Source organism: Oryctolagus cuniculus, chromosome 2, assembly GCF_051225735.1.
Source record: "Oryctolagus cuniculus isolate XC-2025 breed Fujian yellow rabbit chromosome 2, ASM5122573v1, whole genome shotgun sequence".
Classification (NCBI taxonomy): Eukaryota; Metazoa; Chordata; class Mammalia; order Lagomorpha; family Leporidae; genus Oryctolagus; species Oryctolagus cuniculus.
This window is the reverse complement of record NC_142868.1, coordinates 121,161,718-121,180,456: the sequence shown is the minus strand read 5'-3', so window position 1 is coordinate 121,180,456 and position 18,739 is coordinate 121,161,718. Positions and strand designations below refer to the sequence as shown.

General features: G+C 48.8%; 1 protein-coding gene across 4 annotated transcripts in view; it reads left to right on the top strand.

Moving 5' to 3' along the window:
• RMND5A (required for meiotic nuclear division 5 homolog A) overlaps nucleotides 1–18,739 on the top strand; it is a 58,857-nt gene that overhangs the window by 34,625 nt on the left and 5,493 nt on the right. For all 4 annotated transcript variants that reach the window (XM_002709647.6, XM_017340241.4, XM_008254149.5 and 1 more), the window contains exons 5-8: nucleotides 10,892–11,058; nucleotides 12,374–12,539; nucleotides 16,764–16,866; nucleotides 18,452–18,606. In XM_002709647.6, the coding sequence (XP_002709693.1) occupies nucleotides 10,892–11,058; nucleotides 12,374–12,539; nucleotides 16,764–16,866; nucleotides 18,452–18,606 (591 nt within the window). The remainder of the gene's footprint in view (nucleotides 1–10,891; nucleotides 11,059–12,373; nucleotides 12,540–16,763; nucleotides 16,867–18,451; nucleotides 18,607–18,739) is intronic.

The following is an 18,739-nucleotide window of genomic DNA, read 5'->3' as shown; positions in this document are numbered from 1 at the left end:
TTGGTCTGAATTCCCGTGAGAGAAATGGGTTTCCTGCACCCAGGCTTTCCCACCGCGCTCTGTGTGGGCCCAGCAGCCTTGGAGCCGAAGCACTGCTGTGCAGGCGGTGCCTGCTCGACGGCGGAGCTTCTGCAGGGTGCTGTCTGTGCCAGCCTTCCTGGAGACGACGTCAGTGCTTCCTGGGACTAAGTGGTGCCCGGGAAGACAGCAAGTACCATCAGGAAGGTGCTCTGTTCTTAGTTACTGTGCATCTGGATTCCCTGTGAACTTGTCACTGCTGTCCGTGAACTGAGCGAGCAGAAATACTGCCCTAGAGCAGGCAGGGTCGGCACATTGTCCTAAAAGGCCAAATGGTAAATGTGTTAGCCTTTGTAGGCCACATAAAGTCTTTGTCACACATTCTGCCGTGTTTTATTTTATGATCTTTTCAAAATGTGAAAAAACCATTCGTGGCCATCTGTTGTGCAGAACTGGCTGCGAGCTGCATTTGGCCTGCACCGTGGTGTGCCGACCCAGTTGTGTTTGTAATCAATAGCTCGCAAAATAAAGGGAAGAAACTGGAGGATAGAAGCAATGGTACGTGAGGTCGTGGCTTTTAAGATCCTGATATGTTTAAAACTGGAAGGATTTGAGATAATTATTACCAGGAAAAAAAAATTGAGACTATTTATGTTGGTTTTTATAAGATGCACAGTTTTCCCTCGACCCATGTAGTTCTCCCTAGGTAGTTTTTTGTTTCTGACCATTTCTCTGTTCATTTGTGTAGTTCTAAAACCAGCCCAGTAAACAGGTAGAGAGAAATGGCTGTGTAAATTTGTAAAACATAAAATTCCTGCATGAATTATAAATATGTGGTGCGTACTTTGTATTTACAGCTAGCTTTCACTGAAACTGTACCCTTATGTGTGTTGCTTTTGTGTATAGTTTATGGGTTTTGTTTTTTAAGCAGATTTTAGATTGTGACACACCTGAAATATAAATTGAGCAAGGCCGGCACCGCGGCTCACTAGGCTAATCCTCCGCCTGCGGCGCTGGCACACCGGGTTCTAGTCCCGGTCGGGGCGCCGGATTCTGTCCCGGTTGCCCCTCTTCCAGGCCAGCTCTCTGCTGTGGCCAGGGAGTGCAGTGGAGGATGGCCCAAGTGCTTGGGCCCTGCACCCCATGGGAGACCAGGAGAAGCACCTGACTCCTGGCTTCAGATCAGCACAGCGCACCGGCCGTTGCGGAAATTTGGGGAGTGAACCAACGGAAGGAAGACCTTTCTCTCTCTCTCTCTCTCTGTCCACTCTGCCTGTCAAAAAAAAAAAAAAAAAAAAAAAAGATAAATTGAGCCAAGTACTTTCCAACACCTTTTAAAACAAAATACAGTATCTTTATAGAGAGTGAGGATGCCTAAATATTAAAGTGTAGCCGGTTTCCCAGTTGTCCTGTAGTGATGAAAGGAAATAATATTTGGGTTGTTTTTCAAGGTAATGTTCACTGACTCATTAATTTCTTGGGTTTTTCATCAAACTTTCACTGTGGACAGTAACTGTGCTTGTGTATCTGCGCTGCCCCAGCCATCAAAGTACTCACAACTTTCCTTTTGGAAAAGAATAAAGAAGAAAATAATTTTTAAAAGAATTAAGAATTCTTTTCTTAATTAAGAATTCTTTTCTTTATTTAAAAGAATAGAGAAGAAAAAAAATTTTAAAGATTCATTTATTTGAAAGAGAGAGATCTTCCACCCGGGTTCACGTTTCAAGTGGGCCAGGCTGAAGTCAGGGCTCAGGAACTCCATCCAGGTCACCCACGTGGGTGACAGGAATTGTAGTACTTACAGCGCCATCTGCTGACTGCCAGGCACATTAGCAGGAAGCTGGATCAAAGGTGGAGTCGCTGGGACTTGAACTGGCACCCCAGCGTGGGATGTGGGTGTCCCAGGCAACAGCTTGACCTGCTCTGCCACAATGCCAGCCCCGTGTTGGGGTGAGGGGGAGGAGGATTAGGACCCTTTAAACCTTGTGATTTTTCTGTAAGGTAGAAGTTTCTTGTTGATAATCACAGCATATAAATCAGCTATTTCTGTTTTTTCTATCATTTGTAACCTCAAGACAGTCTGGGCAGCGGGAGGGGTCATCCCATGCACTCCATGGCAACAGTGGGAATTCCTATACAGTACAATGTTCCCATTTCACTCTCCTGGGCGTATTCCCATGTTCAGTGTCAGCATGGGGAGCGTAGTGGTGATTCTAGCCGGGGCCTCTGGAGAGTCTTACACGCCACGCCGGCTCAGTCCTCATAATGGCCCCACAAGGTCAGAACTCGCTTTACGGAGGAGGGATTGGAGCCTGAGAGAAGGATGTGGAGCCAGAAGATGACGTGAGAGACTGTTGACTCAGCTCGGTAATCCCACGGTGAAGATATGCATTCAGCGTTGTATAACCCTGTGCTTCCTGTTCATGTCACCAGGGAGTCCTTGTGTCAGCTTCCCCCGCCTTGCCCCCACCATTCACACCTATTAAAGCAAAATTGAAGTTCTTCAGAACTTGGAAAATGTTCAGTGGAAGTCGCCTTTCAACGACTCAAACACTTTTGCAGTTCTTGCCCACTACTGGTGGATGCAAGCAAATGTTTCATGGGCTAGATAGAGAAAACTCGTTTTGTTCCACTTACAGCAAAGTTGGAAGATAGGGAACACCGGCTTGGGGGATTCTGGTTCCTCTCGCAAGCCCACGCTGGGGAGAAGACTCATGTCGCCTCCTGCGAGGGCAAAGAGGAGGGAGAGGGCCTGCAGCAGCTCCTGCAGGCAGCTGCGGTGTCCGGAGGTGGAGGCCAAGGCCGGCCAGCGGCGCTGACCAGCCGGCAAGGGCTCGCCGAGAAAGACGCCTGGACAGTGTTGGCTGTTCAGGTCCAGCCGTGGAAAGAAGGCGCAAGAGAAGAGTCACGGCAGAACAAGTTCAGGTTCCGGGTCCGGAGCTGGCCAGGACTGGCACTGCCCCTGGGTACCGCGAGTTCCGGCAGGTTTCTCTCCTCGTGTAGATGGCCCGCCCCGCCCCTTTCTAATTCCTCTCTGGAACCTTAGAGTGGTAGAGTGGTAGTTATTTCTTGGCAGGATTCAGTAAATGGAACGATGGAATTGTCTGGAGGAGGATTCTGAGTGAACGTGACAGGGAGAAGGAGAGCCTCAACAGTGCCAACAGCCGTGCCACCTCCTGACCTTTCCACAGAGGTCCTGCCTTCGGGGAAGCCAGCCAGCTGGTTCCTTCCTAAAGGTGTCTCGAAGAGTGATACTACCTTAGTGGATTCGCCTTAGTCCAGGATCTGGCTTTCAGCCATTCAGACCCAGAACCCTGGGTGTGTGTGTGTGTGTGTGTGTGTGCGCGTGTGCAGTAGGCCTGGGCCTTTAAAGACTGCTGGCATTGCTAAATCGCACGTGCAGTTTGGATTACTAGTGGCTCTGAGACTAGCTTGTGCTAGGCAGATCCGTGTGGAAGCACAGTTTAATATGAGCTTGCTGCACATGTAATTGGCGTGAGAGGAGGTTGCTCTAGAAAGTGTTTAATGTTCTCGTGCGGAAATACCATGATGCTGTTGTCTTGACAGCAGATGCGGCCTTACAGAAAGCTGTTGGGTAGTGCAGAGTCCATCAGCTTTTTTTTTTCTCCCCTAAATAGTCCTTGGGTTGCCTCAGTTAAGTTCTTTCTAAGGCTTCCTTTAACAGACTCAAAATGCAGTCAGAAGTGGACGTCCTCTCCCTTCCCTCCCAGTCATCCACATTCTGTCCCCATGGGCAGTCACCGTGGCCTTTCACTTCCCGAGATGGCATACGTGAACAAGTTTATGGTGCTAAGTATGTTTGTGTTTGCATGCACAGATTGTCTACTGTACACACAGTTGTTTTTTACCTGACAAGTTTTGAATTTTTACTTGTATCAGAACATATGGAACCATCTCATTTTTTTCTGGTGGCTGCTTAATATTCTTAATATATTCTTGTTTTAATTAGCCTCTATTGATGGATGCTTGGTAGTTCACAGTCTGTTGCTTTATAAGTGGTGCAGCCGTGAGTATCCAGTGCCCAGCTAGGTAGTGTGTGCATTCCTAGAATGTTGGGTCACAGTACACTTGATCTCTCTCTTTTTTTTAATATTTATATAATTATTTTTTTAAAGATATTTAAGAGGTAGAGCTTACAGATAAGAGAGAAGGAGAGGCAGAGAGAAAGGTCTTCCATCCACTGGTTCACTCTCCGAATGGCCACAATGGCTGGAGCTGCGCCGATCCAAAGCCAGGAGCCAGGAGCTTCTTCCAGGTCTCCCACGCAGGTGCAGGAACCCAAGGACTTGGGCTATCTTCTGCTTTCCCAGGTACATTAGCAGGGATTTGGATTAGAAGTGGAGCAGCTGGAACTCAGACTAGCTGTCATATGGGATGCCAATGTCACAGGCAGTTGCTTAACCTTTTAGGCCACAGTGCCGGCCCCAGTACGTTTGATCTTGTCAAATGTCTGTAAATGTTGCCCCATAATAATAGTCCTGCCACAGATTGCAAGGGTGTTTCACACCCTTGTTACAGTTGTTTTCCTCTTTTTTTTCCCCTGAATTTTTCAAGTCTGATAGAAGGTATGTTATGAAAGGAAGAAGGGCAGTTTGCTTTTATCTTGGGCGTGAAGTTGAGCCACGCCTTAATTTAGATAGGCTCACACCTTTATTCTGGCTGAAGTCCTGGCTTGCAGCCCTGGCTGACGGGCACAGAGGACCACATGTGCTGAGATGCGGTCACCTTGTTGCACAGCGTCGTTTCCGAGGGCCTGTGAGTGGCTCACCACTGTGTCTGGGACACTCGTCCCACATTCTTCAGCCGCTCCACTCTTCTCAGTAGAATGCCACGAGGGCACAGAGGAGTGAAAATGGGTTTTCTTAGCTTAGGCACAGAGAGTTTTGGTTTGGACAGGCCGTGAATGGTATCTAGCAGGCTGCTGAAATACAAGAAGCTTCCCCTGGGGATAGAAGCAACCCCCCACAGCAGCTGCCATTGGAGTCTGTCAGTGGTGTGTGTGATCAGTAGTCCTTAGCCCTACTCCTTGTCAGGCTCAAGAAGTTGTTCTACACGTTATAAGCAGAAAATGGTTCTAGAAAATAGCAAGAGGAAGCAAGGAGAGGTGCCTCGGCTGTCACTGGAGATGAGGATAGCAGTGATGAAGGGGTTTCTGGAGTGTGTGTGTGTGTGTGTGTGTGTGTGCTTGTGTGCTTGTTCTTGGTTGTGGGTGCTCTTCCCGAGCGAGGTGCTGCTTGCTGAGCACCCAGAACCACAGAGGAAGCAAGGCTCTGGAGAGGTCTGACGGGGAGGGCATTCAGGGCTGGAACACGGCGGGGTATTCTCCTCCCTCCCCTTCCTTCGTCCGAATTCTGGAAAGGTGGAAGAGGAGAGAGTTGATAGATTAACTTCCTGTGTGCAGTCTGTTGGGGAGAATGTACCAGTATTGAAAGAAGCTAATTGAAAAAGGAAAAAGGTGCCAGTGAGAAGGATGCAGAAAACACGATGGCATAGCGGAATAGAAAGGCCAGCGAAGAGAAGACATTGGGGTGACCACCATTTTTCATCGTCTCTTACACTGGCTAAGGTGAAAGTTCTATCAAGTTCCAACGTGTGTGCATGTTTGTTGAGAGACAGAATAGCTGTTGTCAGAATACAGTGCCTGCAACAGCTGGGGCTGGGCCAGGCTGAAGTCAGCGGCCCAGACTCAACCCAGGTCTCTCCCACTTGTGTGGCAGACACCTGGTACTTAGGCTGTCACCTGCTCTCCTAACTGCTGTGTCAGATGCCTGCCCCATCTACACAGATCTGTTTTCAGTTTCCTTCATGTCCACCCCATCTTAAGTAGCATGTAAGGACAAAGACTCACCAGCTGTGTGATGAGTCAGGGGATAGCTCCAGCGATGGACCCAACCCACATCTGAGAAATTGTCACTTGAAAATACCTCATAGGGGGTTGGTGTGCTGGTGCTGTGGGTTCAGCCGCCACCTGCTATGCTGGCGTCTCATATGAAGGAGTGCCAGTTCAAGTCCCAGCTGTTCCACTTCTGATCCAGATCCCTGCTGATGCCACCTGGGAAAGCAGAGCAGAAGATGGCCCAAGTATTTGGGGCCCCTGCCACCTACGAGGGAGACCTGGATGACGTTCCAGGCTCCTGGCTTCAGCCTGGTCCAGCCCTGGGTGTTGTGGTATTTGGGGAGTGAACCAGCAGATGGAAGATCTGCCTTTCCTTCCTGTTTGTAACTCTGCCTTTGAACTAAATCAATAATCTTAAAAAGTAAGAAAGATACCTTACGAATGAAATGGTAGCTATTCCAAACTAATGGCTTAACTTTGTTTGAACTTTGATTTTTGTAATGTTTGCCATCCTCTGAGTGTGTAAAGCATTTGATTCATGGTAATAATGCCCTACCGCGTCCATACCTGTGCAGTAAATCAGCATGACTCATTGCCCCTGAACTTCAGCTCTTATCCCAAGAGGCTAAAAAAGGAGACTGAAGAAAGTCCCTACAGCAGGCTATTTTAAAACCATACTTATGCCTTTAAAAATCCTGTCAGGAGTGGTAGCGTAGTGTGCTGTGGGACATGCAAAGAGGCATTTTCCTTAAGTATTCCCAGAGATAGATGCCCAGCCTGCTAGGCAGATTGCAGGAGAGAGAGGCAGGCCCCTGGTGTCAGGTCGCTGGGGGAGAACAGCTGGCTGCGGGCGAAATCTTGTCGTCATTTTTGCAATGATAGGGAAATTCTGAATATGGAGCAAACAGTGTGCCAAGTCTTTCCAGAGGCGTGACAATTAGGATAATGAGTGTTTCTGTTGGGTAATTGTGTAGGTGTGCGTTGTATCTGACTTAGTCAGTAGTCTTGTTTGGGGAGTTCTCTTTAATAGGAGCTTGTGGTGGTAGTGAATTGAGGTAGCTGACATTGGTGGCCTGCTGTCCCTGCCCCCTCCTCTCTGCAGTGTTTCTCTAAGTAGGGGATAGTTCCAAAGGTGACAGTGGTCTTGTGGCCCACGTTAGAGATTTGGGAGAAGAATTAAAAAAAAAAAATCAATAATTTAACTGAATTTTTAGTTAACTTGCTGGTTGATAAAGCGAGGTGTGTGTGCATGTGTATGTATTTTTTTTTTTTTTTTAAGATTTATTTATTTGAAAGGCAGAGTTAGAGAGGTCTTCTGTCCATTGGTTCACTCCCCAAATGGCTGCAATGGCTGGAGCTTGGCCTGTCTGAAGCCAGGAACCAGGAGCCTCTTCTGGGTCTCCCATGAGGGTGCAGGGGCTCAAGCACTTGGGTCATTATCTTATTGCTTTCCCAGGCCATAGCAAAGTGCTGGATTGGAAGTAGAGCCGCTGGGGCTCAAACCTGTGCCCTTATGGGATGCTAGCACTGCAGCCGCAGCTTCACCCGTTACTCCGCAGCGCTGGCTCCGAATGTGTATGTATTTTAAATTGACAATCAGGGCTAGGGGCTGGCGCTGTGGCGTAGTGGGTAAAGCTGCTGCCAGCAGTGCTGGCATCCCATATGGGTGCCGGTTTGAGTCCCAGCTGCTCCACTTCCAATCCAGCTCTCTGTTATGGCCTGGGAAAGCAGTAGAAAGAAGATGGCCTAAGTCCTTGGGCCCCTGCACTTGCCTGGGAGACCTGGAAGAAGCTCCTGGCTCCTGGCTTAGAATCAGCTCAGCTCCGGCCGTTGCAGCCAATTGGGGAGTGAACCAGCGGATGGAAGACCCCCCCACACCCGCCTCTCCTTCTCTCTTTGTATAACTCTGATTTTCAAGTAAAATAAATAAACTCTTAAAAAAGAAATCAGGGCCAGGCATTGTGACACAGCAGGTTCAGCTGCCATGTGTCAGCGTGCCAGTTTGGGTCCGAATTCTGCTTCCAGTCTAGCTTCCTGCTACTGTATCCTGGAAGGCAGCAGATCACGGCTTAGGCATTTGGGTACCTGCCACCCACTGAGAGATCCAGATGGCTTCAGCTTGGTCCAGACTTTGGGGAGTGGACTAGTGGATGGGAGATCTTGATCTCCCCTGCCCCTGCCTTTCAGGTTAATGAAAATAAGCATTAAAAAAAAAAAAGAAACTTTGCTAGAAATGCCATTATCCAGAATATAGCACTCTGACAAGAATTTATAGAGCAAAAACATAGACTCATGAAGTGGTCATAAAAGAATTTTAGAAAGATTAGCTGCTGTATTAGGAGGCCACACGTAATGACTTCAAGTTAGAGCGGATACCTGTCTGCCCAGTGAACTGTGCCCTTGGAGTTGCAGTTAAGAGAATACAAATGTGGGTTCCTGGGTACTATGCTGGGGGTGTGGCAGGCAGGGATTTCACTTTAGCGCTAGAGTGTGCTTACAAGTGTGTAGGGTTAAAATCGGGAGTGTCACCCTAAGTCTAGACATTTTTGCTAAGGAGGAAGAAGAGTAAAGCTCCTTTGCCGTGTGAGATTTGAGTTTTAATATTCAGAAGTTACATGGAGATAGTCCAACAGACTGAGACAAAGTATCACTTACAGAAGTGTGGGAACTTGGATGGGTTTGTTTGTTATTTTTGCATCAGCCTAGAAAGTGACTGCCTTTTTCAAGTGTAAAGTAGCATGTTGGTTATAGAAAGCCTGGGCACTGCGGGCAGGCCTGGACTGCTGAGCCGTGTGCTGACGGGGGCTGCTGCTCACTCAGCCGCCCGCTGCCAGTCAGAGCCCCGCCCGTAGCAACTGATGCTTGAAATTCAGCTTCTCCTGAGAAAATTCCTGTTAGAAATGCTGCTAAGTGGTGCCTGTTCTTTTCCCTGTACATCATAGGTTTCCCCCCTTTTAGCACTGCATCATGGGCGTTTTCCTGTGTGCACCGCCTGCTGAGGGCCTTTCTTTTCTCCAGTGCGCTTTCATCTGTTATTACCACGAGCAGTTGGTCTTTCTAGCTCCCTTCTCTGACTTCCAAACCCTCGCACATACAACCTCATGTCAGAGGAGAAAAAGAACAGGCTCGCTGCCCAGCCTTGCTTGTGCTTTTATGAGTTGTGGTTAGGAACTTCGGGTAAGTGGCCTGGCTGAAATGCACCCCCTGGAGCTAGAAGTCCCCCAGGGGCCTGGCAGCCTGGAGACTGTGACTGTGCAGCTCCTGTGTGGGTAGACGGTGTTGGGTGTTGGTGAGAGCCAGCTGCTGGAAGTGCCTAGCTCCTGTGGGCGGGCTTCGCCAGTCTTGGCGTGGCAGTTTGACCATGGTCACTCCGGTGCCGGCCAGGCTCTGAAGCGAACCTAAAGTTAAGGTAAATGTTTCCAAGATCTGGATGATCCCTGGAGGTCAAAGAAATGTCAGGATTTGACTCTTAAGCTGCGGATCTATCAGCAAGTTATTAGAATATTTTTCTGCAAGCGCAGCCTTTTGAGGACAGGTAGGATCCATTAGATGGGCAGCTTTGGGAGGTACAGCTCCCCCCAGCAACTGAGCTGTTGTAAATAACTTGAAATGTTGTTATACTCCTGTTGTTTGTGGGGTCCCTGAGATTTTATGTTCACACCCAGTTCAGATTCTAGTAATCCTTGGTGAGTTGGGTTAGAAGTAGAATATTTTGGGGCTGGTACTGTGGCATAGTGGATAAAGCCGCCGCCTGCAGTGCTGGCATCCCATGTGGGCGCTGGTCCAAGTCCTCAGGCCCCTGCACCCACATGGGAGACCCAGAAGAAGCTCCTGGCTTCAGATCGGCACAGCTCTGGCCATGCGGCCAATTGGAGAGTGAACCAGCAGATGGAAGACCTCTCTCTGTCTCTGCCTCTCCTTCTCTCTAACTCTGACTTTAAAGTAAATAAATCATTTTTTTAAAAAAGTGGAATATTTTGATTGTAATGCTGGCAGGTGTACTTTCTGCTTTAGAGCTTACCTAACCAGGTAGTCCCAGCTCTAAATTGGTGGATTGGGCCAGATCACTACAGTTTGGATTCTACAAGCCTGAATGTTCTTTTCCTCATCAGTGTTAGGTTTGTTCAAAGCTCTTGGGCACAATGAGATACCACTGTGTAATATTTGTATAATCTTCCTGATTAGACCAAAAGCACCATGAGAGGAAACACACCTATGCTTATTGTTTTCAATCCCAGAGGGATTAGCACAGAATCTGGCAGCTATTAATAGTTTAAGAATAAATGATTCCTGGGTGATGCTGTGGCATAGCGGGTAAAGCTGCCATCTTCAATGTCGGCATCCCATGCGGGTGCTGGTTTGAGACTCAGCTGCTCCACTTCCGGTCCAGCTCTCTGCTATGGCCTGGGAAAGCAGTAGGAGATGGCCCAAGTGCTTGGGCCCCTGCACCCATGTGGGAGATCCAGAAGAAGCTCCTGGCTCCTGGATTCGGATTGGCACAGCTCCAGCCATTGTGGCCATCTGGGGAGTGAACCAAGGGATGGAAGATTCTCTCTCTCTCTCTGCCTCTCTGCCTCTCTGTTAACTCTGCCTTTCAAATAAATAAGTCTTTTAAATAAACGATGGTTCCCTCCTGGCATCTTTGATTGAGTTAGGTTTCCAGTTGAACAGAAAACAATCAGGGATCTAAGCAGTGCAGCTGTGACTGTCGTGGCTCATGTCACTTCAGATGCATCCTTGTACAGGTCCCAGCCCAGGCGTGACGCGCCGGTCGCTCCTCTTGTGCTGTGAAACCTTGCCAAGGTGTGACTGTCTTCTAACTGTGAATTTTTCTCCTTCGCCAGCTGTAGCATTTCTTCAGGTGGAATTGTGGTGTCTCCCCCAGGGGTTGATGCTACCACAGACTTCCACAAGGTGGCAGACCAAGCTTCTCATGTCACTAGATTCAAACAATTTTGAGTGCACCTTGCTTATTCTCTTGATTATTGTTAAATTCTTTTTCTGCTTTTTCTGTAGGTGGGCAGTATCAAACCGTGAAATGCTCATAGCCCAAAACAGCTCCTTGGAGTTTAAGCTGCACCGACTGTACTTCATTAGCTTATTAATGGGTGGAACTACCAATCAGCGAGAGGCATTACAGTATGCCAAGAATTTCCAGCCATTTGCCCTAAATCATCAAAAAGGTAAATCTGGAGTCAATTGATTTTAATGTTTGGAATAGGGCTAAACAGCCACCACTGGAATTTAACATTTTATCTTAATTAAACCTTAATGTATATTTGCCATTAAATTAAAACAATTGTAGTTGAAAATCACTCCCGGAACTCTGCCCCAGAGTAAAATCAAATATGAAAGCAGAACATAAAGTCAGAAGCAACCAGTGCAGATTCTTTGGTCTGTATGAAGCTCAGGGGAGGCTAAGGAAGAGCTAAGGTGCGCTTGGCCTGTGCCCAGCCGTGTCTTGCCTTCTGCTGCTGTTGACCTGGCCAGTGGCAATGTGAGAGCACTGGCTCGTTCTACAGCCAATGCAGGTGATGGTCTCATTTATGACACAACTGTTGTAGCTCTAGATAATGATAATTAAACTGTGCTGTATATAAGAATTCAGAAATTGTAAGTTCAGTTTATTCTGTGTTTTCTTTTTCTTCCCCTTTCTCTTCATGCTGTATTTTTAAATTTAAGGATGAGGAAAGAAATGTTAAGCTTAAACTGAGTGAAGGACCAGAATTATTATTTATTTATTTATTTATTTAGGCAGAGTGGACAGTGAGAGGAGAGACAGAGAGAAAGGTCTTCCTTTGCCGTTGGTTTACCCTCCAATGGCCGCCGCAGCCAGCGCGCTGCGGCCGGCGCACTGCGCTGATCCGAAGGCAGGAGCCAGGTACTTCTGGTCTCCCATGGGGTGCAGGGCCCAAGCACTCGGGCCATCCTCCACTGCACTCCCTGGCCACAGCAGAGAGCTGGCCTGGAAGAGGGGCAACCGGGACAGAATCCGGCGCCCCGACCGGGACTAGAACCCGGTGTGCCAGCGCCGCAAGGCAGAGGATTAGCCTATTGAGCCGCGACACTGGCCCGGAAGTATTTTTAAAGTTTTTATTTAGTTAATTTGATAGGCAGAGAGAGACGAAGAGATCTTCCAGTTGTTAGTTTGCTCTTCTAATACCCGTAACAGTTGGGGCTGGGCCAGACCCAAACCAGAAGCTGGAAACTCAATCCAGGTGTCCTGCTTGGGTGGCGGGATCCCAACTACTTGAGTACCTGCTGCCTCCGTTAGCAGGAAGCCGGGATCCAACTCTGCTAGGGGCTACCTGTGTCCAAGTGGCATCTTACCCTCTGTGTCCAGCACCTGTGCCACGGACCAGAATTTCGGTAGACGTTGTTGCGTTATTTGAGGCTGTCTCAGTGGAGGTGGGGGTATTGCCTTTCTCAGCCTGTTACCTGCAAGCAGACTCATGTGCAGTTGTTCTCACCTCCAAATCGCTGGTGCTTTTTGTTCAGACATTCAGGTTTTGATGGGAAGCCTTGTGTACCTGAGACAAGGGATCGAGAACTCGCCGTACGTCCACCTGCTTGATGCAAACCAGTGGGCTGACATCTGTGACATCTTCACACGGGATGCCTGTGCCCTCCTGGGGCTCTCCGTGGAGTCCCCTCTCAGCGTCAGGTATGGCAGTGGGCCCTGTCAGTCACTGGAACACACACTGCTCAGTCGGCTCCTCGGGACTGCTCTTGGTGTTTAAAGCCCAGAGGACTTGTCTCTGCGAAGACGAGCGGGGGTGGTATTTCTGGAGAAGTCAGCAGTGGCGTGGTTTTAGGGCAGTGTTTGCCTAAGTACTACGGTCTGTGACCCTGGGGGTCCCGAGAACTTTTCCCACCATTTGACATTCGTGCACATGGTGCCAGGACAGTGGTGAGTTAACTCTAGCACCTTAGCTGGCACAACACGGGCAGTGATCCCACATTCCTCATAGCCACGTACCTGCAGTTTTAAGAAATGCTAGTTTTCCAAATAGTGTTCTCGATAAAACATTAAAGATCGTTAACTTTGTTAAACCTCCACCTCCGAGCCCACGTCTTTCTAATACTCCGTGTGCCGGAACAGGAAGCTTGCACCAAGCACCTCCGCTTCCTGCCAGCATACACCGATTGTCTCAAGAAGCAGCACTTGAGTTATGAGCTAATAAACTCATCTCTCTCTTCAGTTTTTACTTGAAAGAATCACTAACAAACTACAGTGCTGCACACTCCCAGACTTTTTAAAAAAACTAAGTGAAGTAAGCCTGTCATTGTCTTTTGACAACGATGATAAAGTTCAAGATTTTAAGCCAGCATTGGAATTTGGCAGCACTCAGACCCTCCGCTGAGAGCCTGTAAGCTTCCCAGTAGGTAAAGACTTCTCGGATGAGCTTGGTGATTATGTTAACAGACTTGACCTTTTTTTTTAAATTTTATTTTATTATTATTTTCTTTTAGATTTATTTATTTGAGTGGCAGAGTTATAGAGAGGGAGGAAGGGAGAGGGAGAGACATAGAGATCTTCCACCTGCAGGTTCACTCTCCAAATGGCCACAATTGGCTGGTGCTGGGCCAGACTGAAGCTAGGAGCCAGGAGCTTCTTCCAGGTTTCCTACATGGGGGCAGGGGCCCAAGGACTTGGGCCACCTTCTGCTGCTTTCCCAGGTACATTATTAGGGAGATGGATTGGAAGTGGAGCAGTGAGTACTTGAACCAGCTACACCACAGTGTAGCCTTTTGATGTTTTAAATGAGACATTTGCAAGGTCTTAATTCCGTATGATCTTAGGAAAACATGCACAAGTAAAAGTTATTCAAAGTATGAGATAGGCCAGTTGAATCTAAAGTACCAGGGTACAAAAAAAATTGAATGATGAGGTTTCAGATTTTGCTTAGCAATTAACTTTCAGGAGACCGCTCTATATTGAGTTTTGGTGTGGTCTTAAAGCTATCCACAATAATCTGAGAAGGCAATCAGTGTACTGTGTATCTGGGTAAAGCTAGGTTTTTTTTTTCTTTCCTTAATTTACTGCAACCAGCAGAAATTAAAACTGCATTGACTGCAAGGGAGGCCATCAGAATCCAGCTTTCTTCCATTAGAAATTTTTTTGAAATATAAAACAATACTACTCTTCACAGATACATTTTGTGTGTGTGTGTGTGTGTGTGTTTTAAGATTTATTTTATTTATTTGAAAGGCAGAGTTAGAGATTTTCCATCCTTTGGTTGAAAAATGGCCATAACAGCCAGGCCTAAGTCAGGCCAAAGTCAGGAGCCAGGGGTTTCTTCTGGGTCTCCTACATGGGTGCAGGGGCCCAAGCGCTTGGGCCATCTTGTGCAGCTTTCCCAGGAGCATTAGCAGGGAGCTAGATCAGAAGTGGAGTAGCCGGGACTCGAACCAGCATCCGCATGGAATGCCGGCATTGCAGGCTGCAGCTTTACTAGCTATAACCCAGCACTAGCCCCTGACATTGAAGAACTTGTTTTAAGAAGATAAACCTTTTTTTTTTTTTTCCTAGCTCTTCCCATTTAGTTCCACAAGTGTTTTTGAATCCCTGCTGTCTGCTGGGCACGTGTGTGATACTAAGATGGGTTGGGTGCAGTGTGCACGCCCCACGAGTCTCCATCCTACCTAGGAGACAGACTCCACATCTCCTGTAACGCCAGGCACTGTTGCCGTCAGACGCCGGCTGGGGAACAGACTCGGAAGTGGGGATGGAGGTCCAGGAAGCGTCCCGGGATCAGCTATGGGGGAATGAAAGCAGAAGACTGGGCGGAGAGAAAAGTCGGTCGTGATGCAGTTGTGGTGAAAGCCTCTGCCTGTGCTGTCCCGGAGCTGCCGTGGGCCTGGAGTTGTCCCAGACTGGGGCACTGGGACAGCACTTCTGTGTCCTGTGAAGCAGTGACCAGACAGGTGGCTCTCGCTGCCTGAGACAGCCCTGAAGAAGGACTCAGCTGAGCTTTGATTACAATACTCGGGCTCCTTCTTTAAAGATTTATTTATTTGAAAGAGTCACAGATAGTCGGCCGGCGCCGCGGCTCACTAGGCTAATCCTCCACCTTGCGGCGCTGGCACACCAGGTTCTAGTCCCGGTTGGGGCGCCGGATTCTGTCCCGGTTGCCCCTCTTCCAGGCCAGCTCTCTGCTGTGGCCCAGGAGTGCAGTGGAGGATGGCCCAAGTCCTTGGGCCCTGCACCCCATGGGAGACCAGGATAAGTACCTGGCTCCTGCCATCGGATCAGCGCGGTGCGCCAGCCGCAGCGCGCTGGCCGTGGCGGCCATTGGAGGGTGAACCAACGGCAAAGGAAGACCTTTCTCTCTGTTTCTCTCTCTCACTGTCCACTCTGTCAAAAAAAAAAAAAAATTACAGATAGGGAGGGAGAGACGGAAAAAGGAAGAGACCTTCCATCTGCTGGTTCACTCCCCAAATGGCCACGTTGGCCAGGACTGAGCCAGGCTGAAGCCAGGAGCTTCCTACAGATCTTGCACGTGGGTGGCAGGGACCCAAACACTTGGCCCATCTTCCACCACTTTCCCCAGGTGCATTAGAAGGCAGCCAGGACACGACGTGGCACACATACGGGATGGCAGCATCGCAGGCAGTGGCTTAACCTGCTGTGCCACAGCGCCGGGCGCCTGCAGTTGGGTTCTGAGAAATGGGTGCTTCCACTCCGGAAGGGGTGATCCAGGTCTAAGCGGAGCCAGTGCCGGAAGTTTGAGGGGCAAGGATGTCATTAGTGACTGACAAGAAGAGCCCATCAAATCTGGTTGGTTTGTAAGCCATAAATACTTTTGCATTAATTTCAGATGGTCATGAAATTCTCTAAAAGCTTCTCGACTCCTGAGCGACTCTTTGTCCTCCTTTTGAACTAAGAAGGGTGTGTAAACCAGTGGTACCCATCTGCAGACCACACTTCACATCTCGCTGCTCTAGGAGTGTATGCCGTGCAGCACATTTTAGAAGGAAAACAGCAGGCGTGCCGCTCTGTGCTCAGTACAAGGAGAAGTGTTAGGTGTTGTTGAGTGGATAAATCGGTGCAAATGTCTTTCTCCCTTGCAGGCTCCGTGCTGAAACCACCGGATTTGGCAGAGCAGTGTTCTTGTTCCCTGCTCTGCTCTCCTTGTGAATGGGCACCTTTCTGTTCATGAGTGATTCTCTCTCAACACTGAATGCCAGAGCTTCCATTTTTATATATAATATATTAGTCTGTTTCATTTTTAGTAAATCTCTGTATTTTTAAAAATACTTATTTATTTGGGCGGTAGAGTTACAGAGGGAAAGACCGAGAACAAGCTTTTCCATCTACTGGTTCACTCCCCAAATGGTTACAGTGGGCAGAGCTGGGCTGATCAGGAACCAGGAGCTTCCTCCGGGTCTCCCACGCGGGTATAGGGGTCCAAGCACGTGGGCCATCTTCTGCAGCTTTCCCAGGCCACAGCAGAGAGCTGGATCTGAAGAGGAGCGGCTGGTGTATAAACCAGCACCCGTATGGGATGCCGGCGCCACAGGTGGAGGCTTACTCAGCTCACTGTGCCACAATGCCAGACTCAACATTTGTGCTTTCAAAGCTGCATTTTCCCCACATTGGTGAGGTTTATTTACTACTTGAGGGCTCTTGTTATTGTTTTTTAAACAGGATTTGCTTTTTCAGTTACCTACAGGAAGTACATTCATGGGCCTGGCAAGAGGGAAGGGAAAACAAGTTACTTCTCTAGTGGAAACGGCTTGGTTTGGTTGTAGCCGAGCAGAAGGCTCCGTGCCCTGTCCCATGGTCAGGGCCTGCTGTGCATGGAGTCCGGAGGAGCTGACGTCTCCTTGGCCCATGTGCCAGACACCTGGCCTGCTACTGACGCTTGCTCTGCTGCTCTCCCAGCTTCTCAGCAGGTTGTGTGGCGCTGCCAGCTCTAATTAACATCAAAGCCGTGATCGAACAGAGGCAGTGCACTGGAGTTTGGAACCAGAAAGACGAATTACCTGTGAGTTCCATTTTCGGTTGCCTGTTTCTTTTTCCTGCCATTAAAAACAAACAAACACACACCAGGGTTGTAAAGGGTTTAAAAATCCCCATTTTGCCCTTTAAGGAGGAAGCACTAGTGTAGCCATTTGGTAGGAGTCCTTTATGTAGGCGTGAGTCGGTAACAGAAATGAGGAGTGGAACCGCGTACGCACTAGAGAAGTGTTCTTAAAATTTTGACGTGAAATCAAATACACGGCTGTTAAAACGCAGGCCGTGTCTGACACCTCGGCCGTCTGTGGGCCTCCAGTGCTGTGTGGCTGCTGCTACTGTGGCCTTCAACCCCAGCTCCCGCCACCTGCTTCTGCAAGCAGCGGCCTGCTCCTCTCTAAACGGGGGACCGCCTTCCCTTTTCTGCGGCTACTCACGAGATGACGTGGGCATGCTCAGAACACTGGGGGCACGAAGAAGGTACTCACAACAGTGTGACGTGCCGAGGTCGTCGTATGTGTGCTCCCGCCTGTCACAGGTGTGTCAGACTGTGAGCGACTGAAAGACGCATCTGGCTTGTGGCTTCTCTTCTGCCACACCTCTGCACAGGTTTATCTGCAGTGACCTTGTTCTTTTGGCTGGTCGCCCTGTCAGTGGGTCGTCCCAGCCACTCAAGAGATCCTTTTGTGATTAGAGGCCCAGGTGCATTCCCAGTCCGGAGTGTGGTCAGGGCACACGTGGCCCCCACTCCCCTGCTGCCAGCCTCCACAAGTGAAAGGAACGCGAGCCTTCACTCGCTCGGCTGAGGCAGGTGCCCAGCCTCTGGCAGCTTCCCAGTTACCTGGGAAGAATCTTTGCCACTTGGGCCCCTGAGCAGAGCGCGCTGGAATGTGGATTTGCAGAAAGCCTGTGTTGGGGCTGGTGAAGCCGTTGGTGGTGGTCCTCAGGCCATCTTTGTCAGGATTGTCCTGGACACTTTGTCCACCTTCTTGAAAGAGCCTGGGTCATGGATTTTTATGCTAGTAGCCACTTCAGATTGAGAGGGACAGAAAACAGAAGTGCTGTTCGTGGAGCGAAGGTCCCCACCCTGCTAGGTTTCGTGGCAGATGACGTGTGAGGAGAGGCAGCTCGTCCGAGGCTGTGGGCCCCGATGCGCAGGTTGTGCAAGGTCCCGCTGAGCCTTGGCTCCCAGCCCTGTGTCGGGTGGTTTCTCTGGATGGCTACGCAAGATGTAGGCAACTCCCATCTGAAGTTCGCACAGCAGTAAACCATGGTTAGTCCACCCATGAAGGAGGCACCGCCCTGAATGTTATCACCGAGCCAGGCGTGCTTCCGAAATGGGCTCTGGGGGGTTTTGTTCCTGGGTACTTCTGGCAGTGTTTTCTGGAATATCATCTTGCCTTTGATGAACATGGAGACATGAGACTTTAGTTTGAAAAGTGACGTTGCATGTAGTTATGAAGGTTGATTTCTCACTTTGCATGAGGGAGAAGAGTGCTGTAGAAAGTTCTGGCCAGGTGTGTGCATCCAGCCAGTGCTCTCTGCACACAGAACATTTTCTGAAATATAACTCAAGCCTTTTTCATGTTTTCTTTTTCTTTTTTCTTTTGAAACAGATCGAAGTGGACCTTGGTAAAAAGTGCTGGTATCACTCTATTTTTGCCTGTCCCATTCTTCGTCAGCAAACAACAGATAACAATCCACCCATGAAACTGGTCTGTGGTCACATTATATCAAGAGATGCCCTGAATAAAATGTTTAACGGTAGCAAGTAAGTGTCTGACTTTTTAAATGTTAGTAAATCAATTTTCTTTTGGTCCTTGGTGGGCGAAGAAGTAAAGAGAGTAAGTAATAGAGCTGGATTTAGCAAGAGGTTTCCTAACTGCTCACTCAGCAGAACGAGT